The following is a 25,983-nucleotide window of genomic DNA, read 5'->3' on the forward strand; positions in this document are numbered from 1 at the left end:
ACACAGCATCCGACGAGGGTCCAGCTCACCAGGAAGACACAGCATCCGACGAGGGTCCAGCTCACCAGGAAGACACAGCATCCAACGAGGGTCCAGCTCACCAGGAAGATACAGCACAGCATCCGACGAGGGTCCAGCTCACCAGGAAGACACAGCATCCAACGAGGATCCAGCTCACCAGGAAGACACAAGCATCCGACGAGGGTCTCGTTCACCAGCAAGATACAACACCCGACGAGGGTCTCGTTCACCAGGAAGATACAACATCCGACGAGGGTCTCGTTCACCAGCAAGATACAACATCCGACGAGGGTCTCGTTCACCAGGAAGACACAGTTGGTGAAGGTCTGGCGAGACGCTTGGATGCCCTCAATGGGGTGGCCTGAATGGCTGACGTTTGCTGTTCAAGCCTCCGTATGCTTGTATTGGGGTGGCCTGAGGGGTCCACTGTTCAAGCCTTCTAGATATGGTACAGATTTCCATGGGAAATCTGGGGGTGGCAATGTGGCGATATCATGAGAGCATTGTCTGAACAGCATGATGATGCAAGGGCATCGGAGCTATATCAACCCTCCCATAGATGTTGGAGCAGTCGGAGGACGGAAGCGGAACGCTCTGGTGGATATCATGAGAGCATTGTCTGGACAGCATGATGATGCAAGGGCATCGGAGCTATATCAACCTTCCCATAGATGTTGGAGCAGTCGGAGGACGGCAGAGGCTTTGTTCACCGATAGGATATCGAGATGAAAGTGCAAGCTGACAGACCAGAAGTCCAGGTTCATAGGGACCGAAGTAGTCCAGCAAGGAGGCTGGACGGTCACTCTTGCAGAAATGACCATGAGCATAACCGGAGACGAACAGTCATCATGCATGGTACGGTAGTAGCACCCCAAGGGCCAGGTACGCTCTTGATGCAGTGGCTCGAAGAGCCAGGTACGCCTTCGATGGGGTGGCCCAAGGGCCAGGTACGATCTTGATGCGGTGGCTCGAAGAGTCAGGTACGCCTTCGATGGGGTGGCCCAAGGGCCAGGTACGCTCTTGATGCGGTGGCTCGAAGAGCCAGGTACGCCTTCGATGGGGTGGCCCAAGGGTCAGGTACGCTTTCGATGGGGTGGCCCAAGGGCCAGGTACGCTTGCAATGGGCGAACTGTTCAAGCCTTCTTGATATTTTACATATTTCCATGGGAAATCTGGGGGTGGCTGTTGCGAAGGCTCTCAAATGGATCTCCATATATGGGGATAAAAGGCTGTCACTTGGATCTCCACATATGATGATGATTTATGGCCCATATGTGGAGATAATGGAAATATCCAATGCTGACATCGGATTGATGTGGGAACCCCATATAGGGATGTACACGTGTGTCATCGTCATATGCGATTGGATAGCATTGTCATTATGACACACATATAACTAAAAAGTATAAAAGGATTACAGTCAGAGACTTAAGGGGGCAGAATATCTTCTAATATCTTTGGCCTGAGTCAGTTGGATAGGACGGAATATCTGGCCAAGCAAATTATAGAGCTTTTCATTGGAGGTTTCCACATCCCGGTTAAGTTCGTATCGAACACCACTGTCGTGGGTCCTAACTAAATAACCAGCACTGGTTCGAGCTATTTTACAGGGAGGTATAGGAGTTTTCCATGCTGGCTTTGATGCCCGCGCTGGGACTCTATACACACTGCCTAAACTTGTGATTTGAGCGTGCGGAGCTCTGGTTTGAGCCGATAGTGTTTTGTAGACACAGAGAGGATACGTTGAAGGTTTTAATTAGGGTCGCCCCTGATAGCCTCGTACAAGCAGGCCATCAGAAGCAGATAACGGAGTGTGTGTGCTTCATACAGTGTGTATGTCATTTCTCTTTTACAGAGGTGGTTAAAATGGTTTTGACTAGGGCTGCTCCCAGCGTGTTAGTTTCAGTCGCCACAAATGGTGTGTCTCCGGGATACAGAATGAGTCAAAGGTGTTATAGCATAATATTATAAATTATTAATGGCATAAAACATAATATTTTGCGCACGTCACACAATAGCTCTGTAGGGGAGCTATACAGTACAAATAAGTATATAGGCGGGAGCCACTTGTAATGGGTTTATCTTTTGAAGAGGTGTTTTGAACACCTTAGCTACTATAGTGAATTGTAGCACAGCTATTTTGAGAAGAGACGACAGTGAAAGTCCTGGCATACTGGGCTACTATACTGCTTAGCAAACAGGAGTAGACCAGTGCCCAGGCCGAGAGGGTGATGAGAGCCAGCTCTCTTTTACAGTTGGTAACATAGGAGAGATAACTGGTTGAAAACCACGGTTTTAGTTCATTAGTAGAAGTTGGTCCGCCCACTCCGCCGTGCACCGTGGTGCTGAACAGATGGTTTGAATTTGTGTGAGAGAAAACTGCAGTAGCCGAGGCTTGTAAGACCTACAGTGTTTGTTTTAAAGCAATGTAACGTCAAGCTTTGGTTATTATATCGCACGAGGGGGGTGGGGGTCATGGTGGGCCTCATGGCGCTATAACAGGCAGAGTCACGTCTATACAACTGCACACTCCCTAGAGGCCAAGGAAAGACGTCTGGCCTGCATTTTTTCAAATATGCCTTTTATAGCGCCACCACTTTTTTAATTAGTCCTTCAGATTGTATCCAAATATCATGCAAATCTGTAGCCTACACTGTTGATGTTGTATGTGTATATATTATGTCCCTCCTACATCCAACTTTACCGTCCAGGCGTCCACACACTTTGTCTTAAACAAACATTAAATTCCCATTGACGAATGAATGGAGAATTTTACATCATAGTGTCTGAGCAAATTGGCATAGTGTCTATTTTACGTCATGATGATATACATTGATGAAAATGACAGACCTGAGGTGGGATACCAACTTAAAAAGCCCAGGAATCAGGGACTAGTTTAGTTTAGCCATAGCCTACCAGATAAATGCATTGTAGGCTACTAGTAGAAAGTAGAAACAGGTCCAAATCGGGGTCAACTCATAATCCCGACATCCCATTATTCCAACGTCAGACAAACAATAGGTTAGGTTATTCATGTGATTTGTTCAGAGCAACTGGCCTAATAAATGATTATGAAAACCTTCCTTTCATCAAAATAAATTGAGAAGTAATCTCCAGTCGAATTGTTAAATCACAGTTTATCCGTTTATTATGTATTCATTTATTTACATACATTTTTTGTCTATTAAATTCATGAGTTCTTTCTTTCGTGTGTAAAGCACATTGCATGTATGAAAGGTACTATATAAATAAATATCATTATATCACAAATTCACAATACATTACAAAGTGTACATTTTGACAGAGATCGAATGTCTTAACCATTGCAGATAAAATTCTCTATCCTTTCTTTCTTGCATTCTACCTATAGCCACTATCCGTCCGTCCGTCCGTCCGTCCATCCATCCATCCGTCCGTCCGTCCGTCCGTCCATCCGTCCGTCCGTCCGCCCGTCCGTCCATCCATCCATCCATCCATCCATGCATGCATGCATGCATGCATGCATGCATGCATGCATGCATGCATCCATCCATCCATCCATCCATCCATCCATCCATCCATCCATTCATCCTTTTTTTCTGGGAGGGAGGGAGGGTTCTTCTGCCTTTCAGCATCCGTGCTCTGGGACTATGCGACACTTGAGGATCTTCAGGTAGTTTTGCACCTTGTCCGAGTCGCGGCGGAAGCAGTAGAGGAGGTCATAGTCGTTCATGAGGCGCCACTCGCCGTTGTTGGACAAGGGGACCAGAGCACCGGGAGCCACCAGGCTGTTCTCTGAGTTTCCAAGAATTCCCAGGTTCTGCATCTGTGGGAAAGATAATCGGTCATTTACACAGGGTATAGGAAACAAAGCTGATGTTAAACAATGGCACGTCATTTAGGCCAGGGGTTCTCAACCCGTGGGTCGCGACCCCTCGGGGGGGTCGCCAAATTATTTTAGGGGGTCCCCAAATTATTAAAAAAAAAAAAAAAAAAAAAGATTTATTTTTAAATTTTATTTTCACTTTTTTTCAAAAATAGCAGACCTACAAGCTCGTAGCGCGCCACTCGGTGGCGCGCTATGAGCTTGTAGATCTGCTATTTTTCAATAGCTAAATTATAACAATGCTTAAAACACCAAAAGGGGTTCCCGCCCAAAATGGTTTAAGGTTATTGTAGCAGTCAATTTATATTGGGGGTCGGGAGGGGGCGGGGCGGGGGTCCCGAGACATTGCCAAAGCATTTCCGGGGGTCCCCGGCCAAAAACGTTGAGAACCCCTGATTTAGGCTACAGGTGACTTCAAATCTTGGAGCAAACTAAGTTTAAATATTTGTTAACTTTGAAAACGTAAATGCATTTTTGCTTTTATGTATACTGTCATTCCATAAGCGTAACTCTCTCCCTTTCATTCTCAATTTATATACTCACTGAGTTGACTGACTCCCCCCTCCCTCGTGTGACATTCTATTTTGGGATCTGATTCAACAGTCTTTCCGCCATCAGCATCATTGTGCGTATAGCCAGTCTATTATTCCACAATATCTGAACGCTAGGAACTACTGTACATCCCCTGAAAGCTGCCATCTGTTCGTAATGTCCATTTATATTTTTGGAATTTTCATTTCTGATATAAAGCAGCCAGCTATACAGTATATGCTTCGACCAAAGTGATTTACATATACTGTAGGACACATTCATGCAACTGTCAAGACTATTAACGGATTCATCGTTTTCAGTGCTTCAGCAAGAGAAAACAATACATATTTCATAGTTTAACAGTCCACTTAGATTTGTCTTCTCAAAGTATTTTCTGATGGGGCAATCTGATCTTTTCAGAAATATAATACCCTAATACCAGGAACAAGGTACTATTTGTGGAAATAGCTAAGAGACCCTTCGGCTGTACAGTTTGTAGCAAAAGTCTGTAAATAAGATAAGAGACCCTTCAGTTGTACCGTTTGTAGCTAAAGCTTGTATATACTATATATCTAACACACCCAGAAGAAAATCCTTTACCTGTACTTTTTGTGGTAAAAAGCGTTCAAACGTTTTCCTGCCTTGATCTTCTTACCCTCCCCCCTCTCTTTTTCCCTTTCTTTGTTTTTCTTGGAAAATTTACACGATGGGAACTATGCACAAAACGAATTTCACCCACGTTTTTTACCTGTAAAACTGTGATGTGACAATAAAGCTGATTCTGATACTTCACTAGAAGGCGGCACATTTAGAGACTCAATATTATTGCCGTTGGTAATCAGCTCTAGGCTAGTCCACCGCCACACCCCATACACTTCCATGTTCATATAAAGCCTGAGATCCAAGTACCTTTTTGGCCACCTTCTCCACACCCCTGCGTAACTCGTGCACCATGTCGCTCATCTCCAGGGCCTTGTCGGAGCTGAAGCTGTTGGAGTTGTCCTGGTGGGCCATGTTCTGGTGCAGGTGCCACAGAGGATCCCTCCATGCCACGAGTAGCCGTAGAATAACCTCCGTCAGCTCCCCTCTCTGTGGGGAAAGTAAACTAAATAAAAACGAAGCTATGGTGACTAAAACTACGATAACTAAAATAAATAATAACTAGACTAAAATGTTAGCGAGGGACTAGTGGAGAAGAGATCCAGTAGAACTAAAAGGCAAGTCATATTATGCACACGTGAGCTTGTAGATCGACTATTTTCAGCACGGCACGCAACCAAGTGTAAAATCGGCCATTATACGACGCAATCAAGGCCTGCCTAAATACATTTTTGTCAACAAAAACAGTTGATTTAGTCGATTTGTGTTTGTCTTTGAGTCATTCACTTGACTCGCTCCCCAGACCTTCTTCTCAGTCACGTGCTTGCCTCTGGCGATGTTAGTCAGGGTTGTTGCTCTTTTTCTCTATGCAGTTTGCATAGAACTTACCAGGATCTAATCTAGTTTAAACCCCTGAGCTATATAGGACATGGAATCGGGGTGACTATATGATATTTCAAATATTTGGGGAGTGTATGGGTATCCGTTCTACAGCAGTTGGTTCCCAGCCAGAGCAGAGCGTGTGAGGGATAACGTACACTCTTTTGTATGCTATTGACCCATTATGTGATATGGACAATATCAATAAATAATCTTTGTGTTTTGGCAAATATTTGGGGGCCCATTTTGAATATCCGTTCGGCCCACCAGTGGGCCCCCGCCGGCCCCACGCACAGGTTGGGAACTGGCTGTTCTCTACAGTGCACTCACCGCCAGTCTCTGGGCGTTTTCTTTGCCGTTGGGCGTTAGGATGGTGGAGGTGTGACAGTGGCGGTTGACCCGGTGGATGTGGTTCTTGCTGGGCAGGAAGAACTGTTCCTGAGAGACAGGAAGGGGAGGCGCGGAGATCAAACACATGTCACATGTGAATGAAGGAAATAAGGGTACAGGTTAGAGGTCACAAGAATGCTGAATGCCATGAGTGTAGCACTCCACTCCACTATTCTACTGCTTTGCTACTGAAAACTGTCAAGGGAATATTATCAGAATAATGTAAAATCTGGGAATACATTTCTTACTAAGAATTTTCTTTTCCAATGTGTTTGTGAAGGTGTCTACTAACATATCCCACATTGGTTTCTATTCAACCACCCTAGGGGAATTTGCTGCTGAAGGTTGGCGTACCAAGCAGCAAATTCAGCAGCAGACTCCTTGAGCTAAAAACAGCCATAGCCGTCATCACAAATGTGATGAGGTCAGCACATTTGGGCACATTTGGGCAAGTGGCTATGGCCGTTTTTAGCCCAAGGAGTGTTTTTCGTGCAAAACTAATGCTTGGAATGGATTCAGAATCATGAAAACCCCCTAGTTTGACATGTCACATGCTACTTAAAGTATAATGAAATTTAGAACATTTTGCCATATATTGGTTGTTGATGGTACCCCAACTTTCAGCAGCTGAAATTTATTCCCAGATTGTATTAATATCCTCTGACTAAAATAAGTGTCCAGCAGAGGAACTCTATTCATTATTAATATAATTAACATATAACACCTTGGCAAATGCCCCCCTTTCTCACTGACAAGGTTTTGTTTCTGACAATCTGGTCGATTACATTTAAATATTTAAAGGTGGGGTACAGTAAGTGATATTTTCATTCTTGTTACTATCTACAGTACAGTATATAGCAACATTCGGCCTCAGTCCTAAATGGGTCAATAAACAGAAAATAGAGAGAGACTTACGAAGTGGGAGTGCAGGTCGCTGGAGATGCTGTGCATCCTGGCTGAGTGCTGGATGACCCGGTCAAACATGTCCGCCAACGACGGGGTGTGACAGCCTGCACTCTGTCCGTGCAGGGCACAGATCGGGGCCGGGCTCACCACACCAATCCTACTACTGTGCAGCAACACACACAGCAGCAGCCCGGCCAACATGCACGGGAACACTGAGGAGGAGACGAGGGAGGGAGGGAGGGAGAGAGAGAGAGAGAGAGGGGGGAGAGAGAGAGAGGTGCAGCATTAGATAAAGCAGCCCAGCCAACATGGGGAAGACGGGCAAGTTAAAATACAAAATAAAGTAGGGTATACGGCATGCTACAGTGAGCTTCATACGAAGGTGGGAGTAAGTGATGAAAAGAGAAATCCCATCCCCAAAAAAGCCTAAAAAAGAAGAAGAGGGTGATGGGGATAAGTGCTATCTCCCTCATCTCAGAGTCAGACGTGGTCCACTCCCTACCCGGTCTGAAGTGTCTGGACATTCTGTGGAGCTGCGAGGACTCTTCTGTCAAAAAGCAGGAGGTGGAAGACGTCGGAACTTCTCTTGCAGGAGGTGGAATATGTCCGATCTTCTCTTGTTTCTGCTTTCTTCTTGAGTTCGCATCCATTTAATACCCATAGAGAGGGATGGAGAGAGAGAGAGAGAGAGAGAGAGAGAGAGAGAGAGAGAGGTGTGTGTGTGTGTGTGTGTGTGTGTGGGGGGGGGGGGGGGGGGGGGGGGGTCTGAGAAACGTTGACAACCTTTTTATTTTTTCCCCATCATATTTTCTTTTTATAGATCATTGTTACTTACAGTATTGCAAAGGTCATCAGAGTCACAGTGACGTGGGCTGACTGTACACACGCTCTCACGTCATCTCATTCCTCTCCTGTTCTTTAGGTTGCTGTAGTGATGTGTCATGCATGTCAGTTGAGAGAGACTTGTACTAGTAGCCACAGACCACAGGAACTATAAATCATCAGCTAATTTCACTGATTCCATGCAGTTTTCCTACAGCAATACACAACAATTATGATCCCTTTCACAGTAGTTGTGTGTAATCTTACACCGCGTGCAAAAAATAATTTGGTAAAATGTGCACTTTTAGAAGGACTTAATAATGGCTACGAATTCTAGCCGGAAAGCTCACACTGCTCCATGGTTCCACATTGGAGTTTCACGATATTTGAAATCAATAAACTCCAGATATACATATGGATTAGGCCTATAACTTACTCGCAGATTCTTTTAATGATTTCTTTCATTTTCAGATCCATTGTTACATTGATTGATTGCTTGCTTGCTTGCTTGCTTGCTTTCTGCACATAAGTTACAGATGCCCAGTGTAGGATGTAACAGACTTACCACCTCACTGACTTCTGTCACTCTTCCTTTAATAACTTTACAACATCACGGTGCCCAGACTTTCTTTTCAATGGGATTTTCTGTTGGTCGTCCTCAGACAAGCCCTCCATCGTCGCTTCCAGTCATCCCGGTTCTCCACATATGAACCCCTTTTTGGGTTTTTAACCTTTGAAGACGGTGACCCATTTTTGGGTTGTTGTTGCTATGTACAGTGTACTGTACATGTACGGCGACCAGACTCTAACCTTGTGGTTGGAGTGTCCGCCCTGAAACTGGGAGGTCGGGGGTTCGATCCCCGGCCGGGTCATACCAAAGACTATAAAAATGGGACCCAATGCCTCCCTGCTTGGCACTCAGCATCAATGGGTTGGATTGAGGTTCAAATCAACTAATGATTCCCGAGCGCGGCGCACGCTGAGGCTCACCGCTCCAAGAGATGGGTCAAATGCGGAGAGCAAATTTCACTACATTAACGTGTATCGTACGACTTTGACACTATCATAATGTTTTTTGTAATCTTTTAATAACTAGTGAAAGTTTTTCAGAAAACCTAGTTCAGTTTGGAAGGCGTCTTTTATTTATTTTTAGAACCGGCCTCAGGTCTAAATGGGTTAATGTGGGACGTCCTTGTGACGTCGTGATTCATCTGAAAATACATCCAGGCCGAACGCATCCCCTGCATGTCATACTACCATTGGACCATAACACAGTCACATATGCATGGCATCACAACGATGCTATTTATGTACATGGACGAATTAGTGACGTCTCTATTGGGCCCAGATCAAGTCAACATAAATTCTGCCCACTAAGACGGACGTCCCTGGATGAATCAGAGAGAGTCTTGATCGAGGCCAGATCAACTTCAAGTCATATCCTAACTAGTCAGATCTGGCTCAGAATAAGCTATATTATTTCAACTGGTGAAGACGTCCTGGAAATGACGTCAAGATCATCCCCACATGGGCTGTGATCTGGTCTAGTCCTGAACGTCACCGGAGTCACCCCATCATAACGTCATTATGACGTAATTTGGCTTGCTGGGGGGCTTTGTACACCACTGGTGTGATGACGCAGATTTTTGAGTGGTGTAAACCACTCCTACAACTGGCTTTGTTAGTCTGTCTGTCTGTCTGTCTGTGCAAAAAAAATGAGCATGGTTGATGCTGATTTCATTACGTCAGACATTACGTCAGAACACAGCTGATCAGGCTATATAATACCTTACACCACTCAGTTCACACGGGTGTGATTTTTTAAATGTGTGGTGTGTACGACGTTCGTGTATGTCTGATATCCCATGGTATAATTCCATCAGTCAGGTAACAGGTTACATCTAGAATTAACCTATATACTATAACCTAACCTATAGCTATATTTCAATTTATCAGAGATGCTGCGGCCTCCCAATAACATTCATATGTATTTATTGTCTCCACCAGGCCGAAGGCATGGGGAGAGAGTATGTTTTGCACTCCGTCCGTGTGTCCGTGTGTCCGTCCGTCCGTCCGTCCTTCCGTCCGTCCGTTACCAGCTAATCTCCGGCACCGTTAACCCGGTCGATGCCAAACTTTGCACACACACTCCCTGGATGCCAACGATGAACCTCTGCCCCACATTTTCCAGAACGGCCTGTTATAGCGCCACCATGAGGCAGCTTTTCACATTTTTTACCTAAAACTGCACCGATTTGCGTGAAACGTTGCATGCACACTCCCTAGAGGCCAAGGACAAACCTTTGACCTGCATTTTCCGCATCTGCCTTTTATAGCGCCACCAGGAGGCCGACTTTTGTAAAACACATTTTTTGATATTACTCCTCCAGATTTTCAGTGCTTAATATTTCTACTCCACTACATCTCAGAGGAAAATATTGTACTCTTTACTCTAATACAATTATTTGAATACTAAGTTAGTAAAACTTAGACTTTCTTTTATATTATTACTAGAATCTCTTATTACATCGTAATACGAGATTCAATATTTATATATTTATACACTCAGCCATATCACAATAGTACAATATCCCAAATCACAGACGACATCCAGTCTAATATCATGATATAGATATAATATTGATACTAGGGATGTCCCGATAATGTTTTTTTGCTCCCGATCCGATTCCGATCATTTGTCAATGACGTGATCGGATCGGGACAACCCTAATTATTACAAAACATGAATGAATTAAGCCGTCCAACTTTTGAAAAAAGGTTTTGACAAAGTACCGTAGGCTACCTTTACTTTGGTACATGAAGCACATTTTGATGCCAATACTTTTATGCTTTTATAGCATTTGAAATACAGGACTTTTATAGAGTATGTGTGCATTGCGTTACTGATTTGTTTTAAATCAGAGTACATTGTTTTAAGTAACATCTGATTACTTCTTCAACCATTCCGTCACCAACAGCTGTGGGTGACGGAACACTTATTGCTAAGGACTGACAGTACAGTACAACTACAGGTTGAATTGTGCAAACAAAGGATCCAATTAACTGTATGTATAGCAACAGAACAATTCATCATCATTCAAGTCATTGAAAGCATAATCAGCCTCAATATGATTGATTTCATTGTGTCCAGAGTTTTCACTATTTAACGATATTTTAATGATTTAAATGTTTACTTGCTTTACTTGCCTGCTTCAGATGTAAACACAAACATGGTGATTTCATTAAACACTTCTGACCTGGTCCAGTGCTTTTGATTTGTTTCTCCAGTCTATAATGTGTATTATGTCTATTATGTCTATTAACTCTATTATGACCATTAAAGTAAATGAGATCAAACTTTCTTTGCTATACTATAATGTAAGCCTACTTAGAAAAATGCTATATAAAATAATATTAATAATATAAAATATTATTATTATATTGTCAGCAGTTAAATCAGCTGATTGTCCAGTTACTGCGGGCAGCTTGCAACTGAATGAATCTGCTCTTTTAAAACATGTGTCACAGCCATGCACGCATCGGTCATTTCAGGTGGACGGCGCTGCATTTGGGCGCTGTGTAATCCCCCCTCCCCCCCAAGGGGCACTGGCGTCGTGCAGTGCTGTGTGTGGTTGAGCAGAGATCGTGCTGCGGTATGACTCATTGTAATACATCGGCTGTCCTGCAATTTCCCCTGTCCCCATTATCTTGGCCCACATGATGCGCACGCACGCACGCACACACACACACACACACACACACACACACACACACACACACTGGCATCTCTACTGTCTTGGCTCTGTCGGTGGGCAGCATGTTCTGTTGTCTTATGTCGTTATCGTCTAAGACAAGATGGAATAACAAGATAAGATAAACCTTTTGTGACACGTACTGCCATATATGTGTATAGAAATGTATTTCAGGTCCTGGTATGAGTATAGAGCGCCAAAGTCCTGATGTCACTCGCTCATCCCCTGGTTCACGGAAGTAATTTCTCTATGAAGAATAACATGGGGTCATCTTACTGTAAAATCACCTCATATAAGCATTGTGGTCCAAAAAAACCCAAATTGTCTCTGAGAAATTATCGGGGAGGTGGCAGTCACTCATTTGATACCGTCTCTTTCTAGCGAAAATGTAACTAATTCAGCAGCAGTAACATTAGCGTTTTCTCTCAGTCAGTTGATCCATATGAGTGAAACGGCCGGGATGATTCAAACACAGTCCTTATGAGGCGATTTAAAATCCCCCTAGGGGATTACAATGCAAATAAAAAGTGAACCCGTGGACTTGCACCCTCTACCGATATTGACGTCAGACTTTGGTGCTCTATTGAAAGCAAATGAAACATAACATACCGGGTGATAACAAGGGAAAATCTTGGTTGAAATGGTTGAATATTTAACCCTGAAATGTAGTGTACGGAAAATATATCTTGTTTTGTGTAGGTGGTCATTTCTGTTGACGAGGTTTGATCATAGCTGTGCGGAAAAAGCATGTTAGCAATAGTTCCAGGAAGTGAGGTACCAGGAACACAATAGGGTATTGATACTTTTACTTCAGTAAAACATGTGAGTACTTCTTCCATCACCGCTGACTTCTGGACTTCTGACCCAGAGCGAGGCCAGCTGCAGCTCGCCTGTCACACAGTATCTCAGAGCCTCACTGCCTGCAGGCCCTACACCAGGGTGGGCAACTTTGACGATGGAGAGGACCGGATTATGTTTTGCTATTTTTGAAAAAGAATCCTGAAAAGAAACTGTTTTATTTAATTACAAATGTTTTTACCAAGGCCCGCCCCAGCTCAATCGTGATTGGCGGAAGGCCCCTCTCTATCCTGATTGGATGAAGGCTGGGCCACCTATAGCCAAAAACAAAACCTAAGGTTTTTTGACCCCAGGGGTTAACTGGGGACAGGGAGGAACTCCTTATATGGTCAGCACACTCTATAGTAGGGAGGATTATCACAACAAAACAAAAAAGTAGTGATATTTGAATTAAGTGAAATCACTGAATATACCTCCATTTTTTTATGAACTAAATACAAATACATTGGACATAAAAAAGACAATAACATTTTAATACTCCACACTAATAAGTAATGAATGCGGGTCATGTTCGCATGTTTGGAATTGTAACAGCAGAAAACTGTCACATACTCTAGCTTTTAACTTTGCTGTGCAACGCAGCCATTTCTGTGATTATTGTCTTCACCATGGGGAGTCCGTCCGTGTGTCCGTCCGTCTGTCCGTGTTTCCGTCCGTCTGTTACCAGCTAATCTCCGGCACCGTTGACCCGATGTGCAGATTACGCACGCACGTGCGCACACATACGCTCACACACACGCACGCAACTCCACGTAACTCGAGAACCGTTCGCCCCACCGATTTAAAATTTGACACACCACCACTGGGAGTGCCCGGTGCCGTGTCGGTCAGATACAGGGCTGTCCAGAACCGCCACAAAAGGCTCTGGTCTGGCTCTGCCAGTGGACCTAATGAGCCTAAGTCTCCTCGCCAGTAGATTCCATGACGTCACATTGAGATTAGGCAACACACTCCATATTTGGGCATGCCTGACACAGAACTCCATATAGGAATAACGGGACACAGAGAGACAGATACAGAAATCTCCATATATGGGCATAAAAGGGACAGATGGGTGGAACAGGTATTCTGACACGGTACAACGGGTATTGTATAGTGGGGTTGGGCATGGATCTCCAACTTCCATTGTTACCGACTCGGTGCTCTACAGCCGGACACCGATCTAGTATAAACATAAATATCCCTATCTCACATCTAATGCTGCTCTAGTGCATGTGTACATTTGTGCGTGCCAGTGCGTGTACATCAGGCCTATGCGTGGGCATGTGTGTGTCACTGTGTGATATCACAGTTGACACAGCGACTGACATTGAGAAAATAGAGATTAATGTTAAAATGTAAAATTCGATTATATTTCCATTGGATTTAACAGAAACACTCAGGTCATGCAGCAATATACGCAACGCAACGCCACACCACGCCACGCTACGCAACGCAACGCAACGCAACGCAACGCAACACAGACAACTACCTCCAAAGAGGCCTCGTTCCCCACACTGATCTTGGGGACAAATCTGTGACAAATCTGAAACGTACAGTATGACCTGTTATTGACCTCATATTTGGGCAAGGTTTCGGCCCGATCTGACCGCCATTCACTTCCTTAGTTACGGGTCTGCCGGTCTGTAACTGTGAGACCGCCGCTGCCTTCTTGGACACTGAGAGCTAGGGGTCTGTAACAAATGGAACCAAATGGACCCTTACAGGTTCATTTCGTTCCATTTGTACACTCCCAGAGAGTTAGTGTTTTATAATGTAGTTTGGGGCCCTAGAGATAGCACATTATATCAAATGTGTGGGTTCTTGAAATGTAAAGGTTTGAGAAATACTGGTGTAGACAGCCGGCTCAGATAGAGGCTATCCGATGGTGTCATCCGCGCCCCAAATTCGGAAAAACCAAGCCCCCAGTAAAAGGAAAAATCACACCTGTGTGAAATGAGGGGCGCTCTTGTTATCGTACATCAATTTATGTTAGCGGACATTTGACATTGCTACATAAGGTACATAAGGTGGTCCCTTATTGCCAAGCACTCCCACCAACATGTGAATGGTTAGCCGATTTGCTCGTTTACATATGACGTAAGACCGTAAGTTTTCCCTTCAATGTCAATGGCGTTTAATGTGTTGATGTTTAATTTACGTCATATTTAGCGGAATTATCAGCTCTTATCATACATCATCATGCATCATCTCATACTGGCCAATCAGAATGCCTATTGTCTGTGATTGGTTAGCTGATTTTGCTCGTTAACATATGACGTACATCTTTCCTTCAATGTCAATGGCGTTGAATGTTTTGATGTTTAATTTACGTCAGTTACGTGATGTTTAATTTACGGAATTCTGACATCATTTCTCCGTTCGTTGTCAATGGCAAATCTTGAGACGTGTGGGGTCAAAAGCTGTTTATAGAAGGCCTAGCAGGCTGAAGATGTAGAACAGTCGAGTTTTATAATGAAGATGTCATCATCACCTATTATTTATACGGGCAGGCCCTCATTTTCAGTGTAGCCGTTAGTTACAAAATAACCTAACAAAACAACAAGTCAATCAAAGCAAAAATAACTCAATTGAAACTGCAGCAATCACGGTTAAAAATGTTTTGGAGCATTCCTTTGAACTGATCAAATATGGGAGGGAGCTCAGTTTTAAAGAGTGCTGGAGTTCATTCCAAGAACTTTGAACTTTATTGAGAGGATGGCCCCTTAGATGTCGCATCTCGTTTTAGAGGGGGTCCTATACATTAAAAAAATCACACCCGTGTGAACTGAGTGGTGTAAGGTCTTATATAGCCTGATCAGCTGTGGTCTGACGTAATGTCTGACGTAATGAAATCACACCCGTGTGAACTGAGTGACCGTAGCAACCATGCTAATTTTTTGGTACGAACAGACAGACAGACAGACAGACAAGTAAACTAACAAAGCCAGTCGTAGGAGTGGTTTACACCACTCAAAAATACAACATTACAGCAGTGCAAGTACACAGTACTAAAGACACATTGGTGCAACATAACGTGTGAGTAAGTAGTATTATAAGGATGAACAGGTTGTTTGGAGATGTGAATATAGGGAAGTCCTGAAGCGGCCTAGAGAGGTAGTTGATCTGAGTGAAAGTGGAAGGTTGTTCCAGTCAGATGGAGCTTTGTAGTGGAATGACCTGCGTCCAGATACCGAAAATATTCTGTTGGGAACTGTGAGATAGGGATGTTGTGTGTGTCTAAGTGGGTATGGGGATGTGAATGGTTTCAGGGACTGTTTCAGGTATGAAGGGCAGTTGAGGTGGATGCATTTGAAAAGGAATAGGTACCAGTGGTGTTGCCTTCTAGCCTTAGGCTGCAGCCAGTCAAGTGAGCTATACAATTGGCAATGGTGGGTTCTGTATGGGCATCTAAGGACAAATCTGCACAAGGAGTTACATAATACATTAAGTGGCTTGAGGTGAGTATCAGTGGCGTTTTGGTATACAATGTCGGCATAGTCTACGATGGGGAGTATTATTTGAGAAATTATTCACTTCGAAAGAGAAACAGTTGATGGATGGGTAGAGTGAGCACAGGCTGCCATAGGTTTTTTTAACTGTTTGATCAATATGATGTTTAAAAGAAAGTTCTGGGTCCATCGTGACACAGAGGTATTTACAGTTGGAGGCCATCGATATTGTCCTTTTCTTTTTGCTGAGGTTTGCGTGATCTGCGCAAAAGGACAGTTAACCCATTTTGGGCGGGAACCCCTTTTGGTGTTTTAAACATTGTTATAATTTAGCTATTAAAAAATAGCAGATCTACAAGCTCATAGCGAGTGGCGCGCTACGAGCTTGTAGGTCTGCTATTTTTGAAAAATCGTGAAAATATTTATTTCAGAAAACTGGAGGATTTAGAAGGATTTTTTTTAAATTTTGAGGTCAGGCCTAAATGGGTCAAATGATAAGGGACAATATCGGTGGCACCCAACTGTAAATGAGTCCACCTTTTCAAGGTTAGAACCGTCCTCAAAATAGATCAATAAATCGGAGGAGCTTAATTTGGACATTGCGTGTGTGGCCGAACAATAATCACGGGCAGTAACCAAGCGTTTTCAAATAATTGTAGCAGAGTAAAAGTACAATATTTGCATCTGAGATGTACAGTTGGGTGCCACCGATATTGTCCCTTATCATTTGACGCATTTAGGCCTGACCTCAACATTTTTAAAAATCCTTCTAAATCCTCCAGTTTTCTGAAATAAATATTTTCACGATTTTTCAAAAATAGCAGACCTACAAGCTCGTAGCGCGCCACTCGGTGGCGCGCTATGAGCTTGTAGATCTGCTATTTTTTAATAGCTAAATTATAACAATGTTTAAAACACCAAAAGGGGTTCCCGCCCCAAAATGGGTTAACTGTCTTTTTGCGCAGATCACGCAAACCTCAGCAAAAAGAAAAGGACAATATCGATGGCCTCCAACTGTAGTAGAGTAAAATGATTGAAAATGGGAAATACTTCACAAATACCTCAACATTGTACTTAGGTATTTAGTTATACTATCTACAGTACCACTCATAGGTCACATTATGTTGTGATGAGATGTGATGCGATCACCATTATAACATTGGATATTCGACCGTAGGCCATACTGTCACATTAGACACAGGAGCCGTAGGGCCCTATTAAGCAAGACGAAAAACCCATGCGGTAATACAGATTTCGCCCTCGCTCTGCGCCTTTTCGTATTATGGAAGCCGTGGAATATGGAATACCACGTTCCTGCATAATTTAGCATTGGGGGAGTGTCCATATGTTAATTATTTTCGCTTTGCGCTCTTTGCTATTAAGCCCCTTGACCTAAAAACACTCAGCGCATACCGATTCCGCCTGGGTCTGACCACGTCTTAAAAGCAAAAAGCACTGTTTGATTTTACACTTGAGCCTCTGGAGTGCTGCTGGAGTGTTGCCATGTCTGTTTGCTGTTTATTATAAGCGGCTTCTTTTTCTGCAAAGTTGCTTGTAAATATTGGTAGTTGTGGTTGCTTTTCTTGTTTCTAAAGTGCTTATTTGGGCTTTCCTCCTAATGTTGTTTAAACCAGTGATCCTCACACAGCGACATATGTCAAGGACCCCCAGATGAATGCATTTGCCCAACTAAGCCAGTGACCCCCATGACAGATTTGTGTTTTTAAATGTTTCAATAACATTTTTCAAAAATATTCTTATTGTCACTTTTTTCAAAGATTACTTTTGAAAATAGCAGATCTACCAGCTCACAATGCATCACATTCATTCATTAAAACAATGAACTCTGACTGCAGGGGGATATATATTTATAATGATCATTATAACAATGTGCAAGAAAATATGTAAAAAGAAGGAAGAACTTTATATTTGTGGACAATCAAAATATGCTGGAAATTTTAATGTGGTGTCATTAAAAGGAATCTTGATATGGCAGACTCACTATCTAGAAAATAAAAACATGGCACTTCATTTAAAATAGGTTGTAGACCCCTGTTATATGCGATTCTTTTGGGAGTATGTTTATAGACCTATTTACTTGTTTCTATGAGACATGGCAACAGCGAGCTGTCTGGCTTTCTCGTTGAGATTATAAAGGGTCATATATCGCTCATTTCTAAACCTTTTTTAAAAATTAAAACATCTCCATAATCACTGGGAAGTTTGCTTTCATACGCTGTATCACACCCGACTCAATTCTTCTTCAATAAAATGCTACGAGCGAAGACCATAACATTGGGGCCGCAGCAATACGCATGGCGCACGTATGGCATTTCAACTCATTCCTTCGTTGTGACTCGAATGAAATAAAATAAAATAAACGTTATTTTACTGGTGTTTTTCAATAGAAACAAATAAAGAGCGTGTGTGCAACAGTCAGTGCATATCCGTGCATGCACTATAGGCTATATTTCCTCCTTGTCGGGATGGTGAGCTGAGCTCTTCACAGCCCGTTTGTCTTTCATATTATTCTTATAATATTTGATATTATAAACACTCATGGTTCTCTCATTTCTCAACCGTTTTTTAAAATGTAAAAATCCCCATATTCCTTAGGAATCTTGCTTTCATTCGCTGTATGGTACATGGTTCTATTTTTATCGAATTAAACAATATCAAACGAACTTGTATGTTCGGGGGTTAGACGATTCTGGGAACATTACGCATGGATTGCCAATTTGCCAGCCAATGCTGCGTATCTACTCGCAGTTCCATTCCGATCTGAAAGGTATAGGTAGGTGCCATTTCAAAGTCTTAGTTATTCATTTATGAATCAAATGAACTAGAATAAAGATTTTTACAGCTGTTTTTCATGCTTAGAACAGAAACAAATGAAGTGATGATGTGCGTATATCTCCCTCCCTTAGCATATGGCTGCGCCGCTGTAATGACTTTCCAATGAACACTGCAAGTTACTTAACAAAATAGAGACATAGGCCTACAAGCTATGCACATCATGGCTGTGACAGCTTGTGGATCTGTTCTTTTGAGGCATAAAGGTGACAGCATGCAGTGCAATAGGAATAATTAACCCAAATGTGACAAAGTCATGTCATGTCTATGGTGCCAGTCTGCAGAAATGTAATACCACTTGCCGAAAAGGGCGCATTCCATGAGGACATCAGCTGGTGTCGTAAAGAGAATAGTACGGACATGTTCATTGGGTAAGCCTCAAAACTCCCTGAAACACTCCCATGACTAATTCAAGGCCGTTTTGCTCACACCACGGGGTGTCGAAAGCGCTTCTTACCTGGCCCATAATTGTAATATGACATTGCACACGCCCCCACGTCTTAAAAACTGTAAAATTATATGTAATTAGATTCCACTTGCTTAATAGGGCCCCTAGTGTCCCTTTTCTGGTCGTGTCAGGTGAACATTCTGCAAAAATAGCACTCTACAGCGGTTATTTTTCACTATTTTTGTTTTTACAGCTTTTGTCCCCACACGTCTCATATTTGCCGTTGACAATGAAAGGATGAATTTGGTCATATGTGCCTCAAATATGACGTATATATTTGTGGCAGCACAAACAATAAATGCCATTGACAATGAAGGGAAAATTTACGCCATATGTAGACGAGCAAATCGGCTAACCAATCACATAAATTCAGTTGCCCCTCTCTTCACACGGATGTGATTTTTAAGTAGTGCTTAAGCTATTGATTCACACAGTATGTTTGCGTTCGTGTCCCAGGGGTTACAACGATTTTGCTCTTCTTTTGGATCGCAGCAGAAAACGTTTTGGAACCCCAGACCCTGGTCTATAGAAGATGGTCTGTGTGGGTGCGCGAGTCTGTCTGTGAGGCTGTGAGTCTGTCCGGCGCTAATCTGATCCGATCTGATCCGATCAGTGCCAAAGGGAAGCCAAGGCTGTAACTCCCTGCATTTATTTCTTCTCTCAAATTGCTAATGTTGTTTTACCTTTCAGAACTTTAACCACATGAATCTTATAGCATCCCTATAGAGGGTCGCAGTCCCGCCTCCTACCCTGGACCAGGAAATGAAACCCAATGCATTTTTCCCATAGACATTTCTTAAAGTATTTATTTAAAGACGGTTACGCCGCGGACAAAGCCAACTCGAGTCGTGACAACTCATGACAACACAAACAATATTTTGGACCAAACAAATAATTACAAAGAAGAAAAACAACAAAAAAAGTGTTGTAACCTGCCGTTTTTTTCTTCTTTCTAATTATTTGTTTGGTCCAAAATATTGTTTGTGTTGTCATGAGTTGTCACGACTCGAGTTGGCTTTGTCCGCGGCGTAACCGTCTTTAAATAAATACTTTAAGAAATGTCTATGAGGAAAATGCATTGGGTTTCATTTCCTGGTCCAGGGTAGGAGGCGGGACTGCGACGCTCTATAGAGCGTCACAGTCCCGCCCCCTTTCATGACGACGCCAGGCCCAGGAAATTAATCACAATGCATTTTTCCCATAGACATTTCAAAAAGTATTTATTTAAGACCTTTTAAGCGTCCTACGAAGCCAACTCGAGTCGTGACAAATCATGACAACACACACAATATTTTGGACCAAACAAATAATTACATAGAAGAAAAACAATAAAAAAAGTGTTGTAACCTGCCGTTTTTTTCTACTTTCTAATTCTTTGTTTGGCCCGAAAAATTGTTGTCATGATTTGTCACGACAAGAGTTGGCTTTGTCCGCGGCGTAAACGTCTTTAAATAAATACTTTCTGAAATGAAAATGAACGGAGAATCATTTCCTGGGCCATGGTAGGGGGCGGGACTGCGACACTCTATTCTGGGGAGAACATTTGGCAAAAACAGCTGACGTACAGCATTTGCAATCAGCGGCGATGAAGCTCTATGTTCAGGCACTGGGAAGAGGACCACTACAGCACATCTTTACCACAACACAACACAACACAACACAACACAACACGCACGCACGCACACAAATAACACACAACCACTGGATTAACCAATGTTGTAATGGTGACTCACTGTTTGTTTCCTTCCATCCCGGAAACATTAAAGCTGACAAACACGCCATGCTTCGCCCATACTTGACTCTATTCTCAGCTGGGATGCCTATGCAATGCAAAACAAAAAATCTTCAGAATATGTTAGTCAGCCCTCGGCATTGCAGTAATTGTGTGTGTGTGTGTGTGTGTGTGTGTGTGTGTGTGTGTGTGTGTGTGTGTGTGTGTGTGTGTGTGTGTGTGTGTGTGTGTGTGTGTGTGTGTGCAACTTCAACTTCATCCATGTATACGTTGGCTATTTAAAATCTACAAGCTCACGGTGTGTCACTTTGTTCACACCGTGTCACTTTGTCTATTCTTTCTAATGTGATTGATTGATTGATTGATTGATTGATTGATTGATTGAATTTTTTATTTCACAGAATGTAGAAGATCACACATTTCAAACAAAAGCACAATAAAAAACTGCTACTTTGAACACAAAACCATGAAAAGTAAACAAGACTTGTTTACATCAGGGTCCTCCATTTTCAATTCATCAGAACATTACATCAGGACGTACAAATATACACTTCTATGAAAAAGGAAATCTTTTTCAGGGGCCAGTTTCGATTTACAGCCGTCCGTATAGGTGCTCTTTGAGAGAGGTTTTGAAGGACTCAAGGGGTTCACATTTCTAAATGGCCGTTCTACATTTTAGTGGCATATAGGGGCAAAATTAATTTAATCCCTTGTTTGAGCCGAATAGGGGCTGCACGTGGTTTATTGAACTGCCTCTGGTGTTGTCGTGAGTGTGGACTTTGTTGACATTAAGGAAGTATTTAGGTACATGGGTATCTTTGGTGGTGTAGCGAATCTTGTAGACCAGGCCCATTGCCAGATGCTGTACTCCGTCGTCAACCCTAAGCCATTCATTGTATGAGGGCTCCTGTTCTTCAAGGTGTTTTTGTTGACCAGTGAGGAGGTCCTGTACAGGAATCTTGTTCTTTGGTTGACTTTCTTTTTTTATTAAATTGGTGGCCATTTTATCTCAGGAAAGATTTGCCTCCAAGATGGAACCTAGGTAGGTAATTTGATCTTTTCGTGTGATAATAGTAGGCTACATTCAGGGCTTTCATTCGGTGTATAGGATGTATAGCATTTTTATTGTGTTCATTTTTATATCTGCCTGTCAATGTCTCTGACTTTAAACCATCCATAACTCTGCTTGCTGTTCAAGATAACCACTTCCACTTCCATTTTATCTAGGAAAGATTTGCCTCCAAGATGGAACCTAGGTAGGTAATTTGATCTTTTCGTGTGATAATAGTAGGCTATAGGTAATTTCATTTTTTCGTGTGATAATATTGTCACCCACCGTCTGTCTTGCTGAGATTACCATTTGATCCAAAGAGAATGGATTCAGTCTTTCCCATGCGTAATGATAGTTTGTTATCAGCGAGCCAGGTGCAGATTCTACCGAGTTCTACCTGCAGTTTGTCCCTGTCTTAGACCAGCAACGCAGAGTCTTCCGCGAACAGGAACAAGTTGCAGTCACAATCTGACGTCATGTCGTTTGCATAAATTAGGAACAGTAAAATCCCTAGTATGCTTCCTTGTGGAACGCCACGGCTCACTGGGATGGGGGGGACAGTCAGTGTTCCGTTCACCTCAACCATCTGTTCTCTCCGCTCCAGGTAGTGCACATGAACACGGCTTCTGAACCATTCTTTAGACCCAGCACTGAACTAAATATTGGACCAGAAGGATAGGACACATTTGTTCCAAATAATGGACCCTATAGCGTCACAAGCCACACAATATTCAATTCAAATAATTTCATACAGTGAGTCACCATTATGACAATGGCTACTCAAGTGGTTCTCAAAGTGTTGTCCGGGGGGATATTCGAAAAATTAAATGAAATTGACCTGCAAGCTTACATATCTACTATTTTTGAACATTGTTCAAACAAGTTTTGAAAGTATTGGAAACCTTTTTGAATAATTTAGAATTTCTTGCACAAATCTTCTGTTCTGGGGGCCCCTGGTACAAAGCATTTTCAGGTGGGGGTCCGCGGAGAAAAATCTATATGAATTTGAGGGTCCTTGACACGAAAAGGTTTGAGAAGCACTGGTCTAGTGGGGTTTCACAGACATGTTGCAGAATCCATTGGCAAATTATGGGTCTATTTGGTTACATTGCTATGAACAGGGTGCAGAGGTTAATGTTAACATAGTGTTTTACCAAATAATTGGCATACAGTAATAGCATTACCGTAATATAAAACAATAATGTAAATAAAAAATAAAAAAAAGTTTTCATTGTGATACCGATAAATAAGATCTTATAGTAGGCCTACACTACGTTAGTTACAATGATCCAAACCGGAGCACAATCAATTGATTGATCATTACAATAAACATGATCAATAATGAATATGGGTTGATATATCTCTCTCTCTTCTCTATTATAACCTGTGAAGGTTGGGCGGACCACTTTGAGCGAGGAAGAGCACCAGAGATGAGGGCCGCTCATACATAAAGCTGGGCATAGGAGGGGCTTCTCAAAAATATAAAACGTATATGGAAGTGGAAAAAAAAAAGCTTGAGGTCCTTCTGTGGCCCATTGGCACAAGAAATCTAGCACTAATCAGTCCTGTGGTTTGAGAGATTAGCTCCAGACAAACTGACACACATGTACGCACGCAGACTCTTATAGACAGCTCGGCTTGGCCTGGCTAGGCGAGCCATGCGTGTAGGTGGTGATAAAGGTCAACTCTTGCTCTCATTGTTGGCATTAGGACAAATCAAGGCAAAAGAGAGGACCAGCGTCTAGCCCCGGGTTTGTGGCTGACCTCTCCTCAAAGCACCTGGCAGTGGCAGATGTGGAGGCAGCTTGGGGTTGCTGCTGGGCGTGTGGAGGCTGCAGATCCTAATGAAGGCAGACGTCAATAGAATGTAAACGATGCCAATAAACAGCACTACCCACCAGTAAGTCACAATCCACTTCTTATACAGACCTAGATTAAAAAGGTTCTTCAATAGCCTTGAGAGAGGCCCGTCCGCGTCCACCGGACGACACTTCAAGAGAACGTCACAGAATCCCTTTAAGTCGTTGCAGGGTGATCCAGGCTGCAGAGCTATGTGCTTCTTCCTAAAGAAATGGGCCCATTTCTCAGAACCTGTGCTGCTACAGGTGTCGGGCTTCGCTGCTTCCATGCAGCAGACATGGCACTGTATGGCTTTCTCATCCATGCCTTCTGGGCTCGAACAGGTGCACAACTCCAGGCCATATTTCTGACAGATGGAACCTGTGCAAACCCCATTGATGCAGACTTTTATGTTCGTATTGCAGGTGGTGTTAACGTCTTCCTTGAATGGTGAGGGAGGGCACTGGACATCTGTACCGTTACACAGGCCTTCATGGGCACACTCTGATGCGAGTCTACACGTTTTACTGTGGGCCATTAGATTGCATTGTACTGGGTCACAGCAAGGACCCTGACTGGGACTGCATTCTTTGCCGGGTTTCAGTTTGCACCTTTGGTCTTCATTCGCATCAGCGTTATAGCAGCACTCCTCTTCGCACTGATCACGGAAGCCACAGTCACATTCTTCACCTTTCTCCACTTTACCATTTCCACAGATGGGCTGGTCGGATTCAACAAAGCATATCTTCATCCTCTCCTTCAAGATCGTACTCATTTTGTCAATGCTGCATGGTGAGAACTTCCTGTTGTTGTCCAATTCCCCTGCTGTGGCTTGGGGAAACATGATGTAGTTACCCTGTGGTGTTCCTGGGGTGCATGTAGGCGTCGCATCGTGAGGAGAGCCAAAGTTATGTCCTACCTCATGTGCAAAGGTGACTTGCGAGATCCTCAGAGGGACATGATGACCATAGTTCTTCACAGTGATGAGGCCCGTGTTCAGAGACTGCTTTATATTTCCATTGAACACCCTATTCTTCGCACAGACGCCCCCTGCGCCGGTGGTCTGTGCTATCCAAGCCAAGCCAAGCACCCCCCGGTCAAAGTCTCTGTTGGTGAATACATAGGCCAGACAGTAATCATCATGGTTCTGTTGTGAGAAGAGGTTTAAATACTTCTCCACACCGATGTTGGCAAAGCGGAAAGGATTGCTCTTGTCATTCATAGCGCTGGTAGTGTTGATAATAATCCTTTTCACCATAAAGTTGATTTGACGGATGCCATTGAAATTTGTCTCCTGATAAATGGAGTTGATATCCTTCACAAAGCTGTTGATCACTTCGATGACCTTCCTCTTCGTACCATAGTATTCGGTGAAGTAGTGGTCAGTCTGGATCAAGAGCTCACAGGTCGTCCTCATCACTCGACCATGAGCCTTGGACATCAGCGGCTTTCTAACTGGGTGGTCCACCACTGATGCCTGGTACTTCTGCATCCTCTCAAACACAGAGTGGTCAGCGTGGCCACTCTCTGGACCGCTGATGTCATCCTCATGATAGATGACAGAGTGAAAGGTCACGTTCCTCTCTTCGAAGTACCTCTCAGAGGCTTCTACGTAGTATGTGCCTCGGTGTGTTTGGATGGAGCCCTCGAAGCGGCCATCGACTACAGACCCATGAGTAACGGTGCCATTTTCACCCAATGCTTGTCCGGTGTAAATGAAATCGATATAGCCGATATCCAAGGGCAGGTCATCTCCCGATACCTTTATGGTGAGCTCTGGAGAAAAGGAGGTGTTGTCCCTCTTCAGCAGCAAGTTAAAGTACCTTCCGTGAGAGCGGAAGCCCAGCTGCAGCGTCTTGTCGTTGACTAGTGACTGCTGGCGCAAGGCTTCTGTGTCATATGACAGGCCCTCGTAATGGCGGATGTATTTGTTGAGAGGATTAGCATAGTGTCCTTTAATATTCTGTAGGCAGCAAACCATCAGAAATAGTTTCACAAATATCAT

General features: G+C 43.3%; 2 protein-coding genes across 2 annotated transcripts; both read right to left on the reverse strand.

Moving 5' to 3' along the window:
- Nucleotides 1–3,628: 3,628 nt before the first annotated feature.
- On the reverse strand, nucleotides 3,629–7,393 carry prl2 (prolactin 2; the record flags this gene model as incomplete). Its single annotated transcript, XM_079494189.1, has 4 exons — nucleotides 3,629–3,826; nucleotides 5,327–5,506; nucleotides 6,227–6,334; nucleotides 7,202–7,393. The coding sequence occupies 4 exons, from the start codon at nucleotides 7,391–7,393 to the stop codon at nucleotides 3,629–3,631; spliced, it is 678 nt and encodes a 225-aa protein (XP_079350315.1).
- Nucleotides 7,394–23,880: 16,487 nt separating this feature from the next.
- On the reverse strand, nucleotides 23,881–25,983 carry LOC306916356 (disintegrin and metalloproteinase domain-containing protein 10-like; the record flags this gene model as incomplete). The annotated part of the gene is made up of 1 exon (XM_079494190.1): nucleotides 23,881–25,983. The coding sequence occupies one exon, from the start codon at nucleotides 25,981–25,983 to the stop codon at nucleotides 23,881–23,883; it is 2,103 nt and encodes a 700-aa protein (XP_079350316.1).

This window comes from Electrona antarctica (genome assembly GCF_951216825.1).
Source record: "Electrona antarctica genome assembly, chromosome: 23".
Lineage (NCBI taxonomy): Eukaryota > Metazoa > Chordata > Actinopteri > Myctophiformes > Myctophidae > Electrona > Electrona antarctica.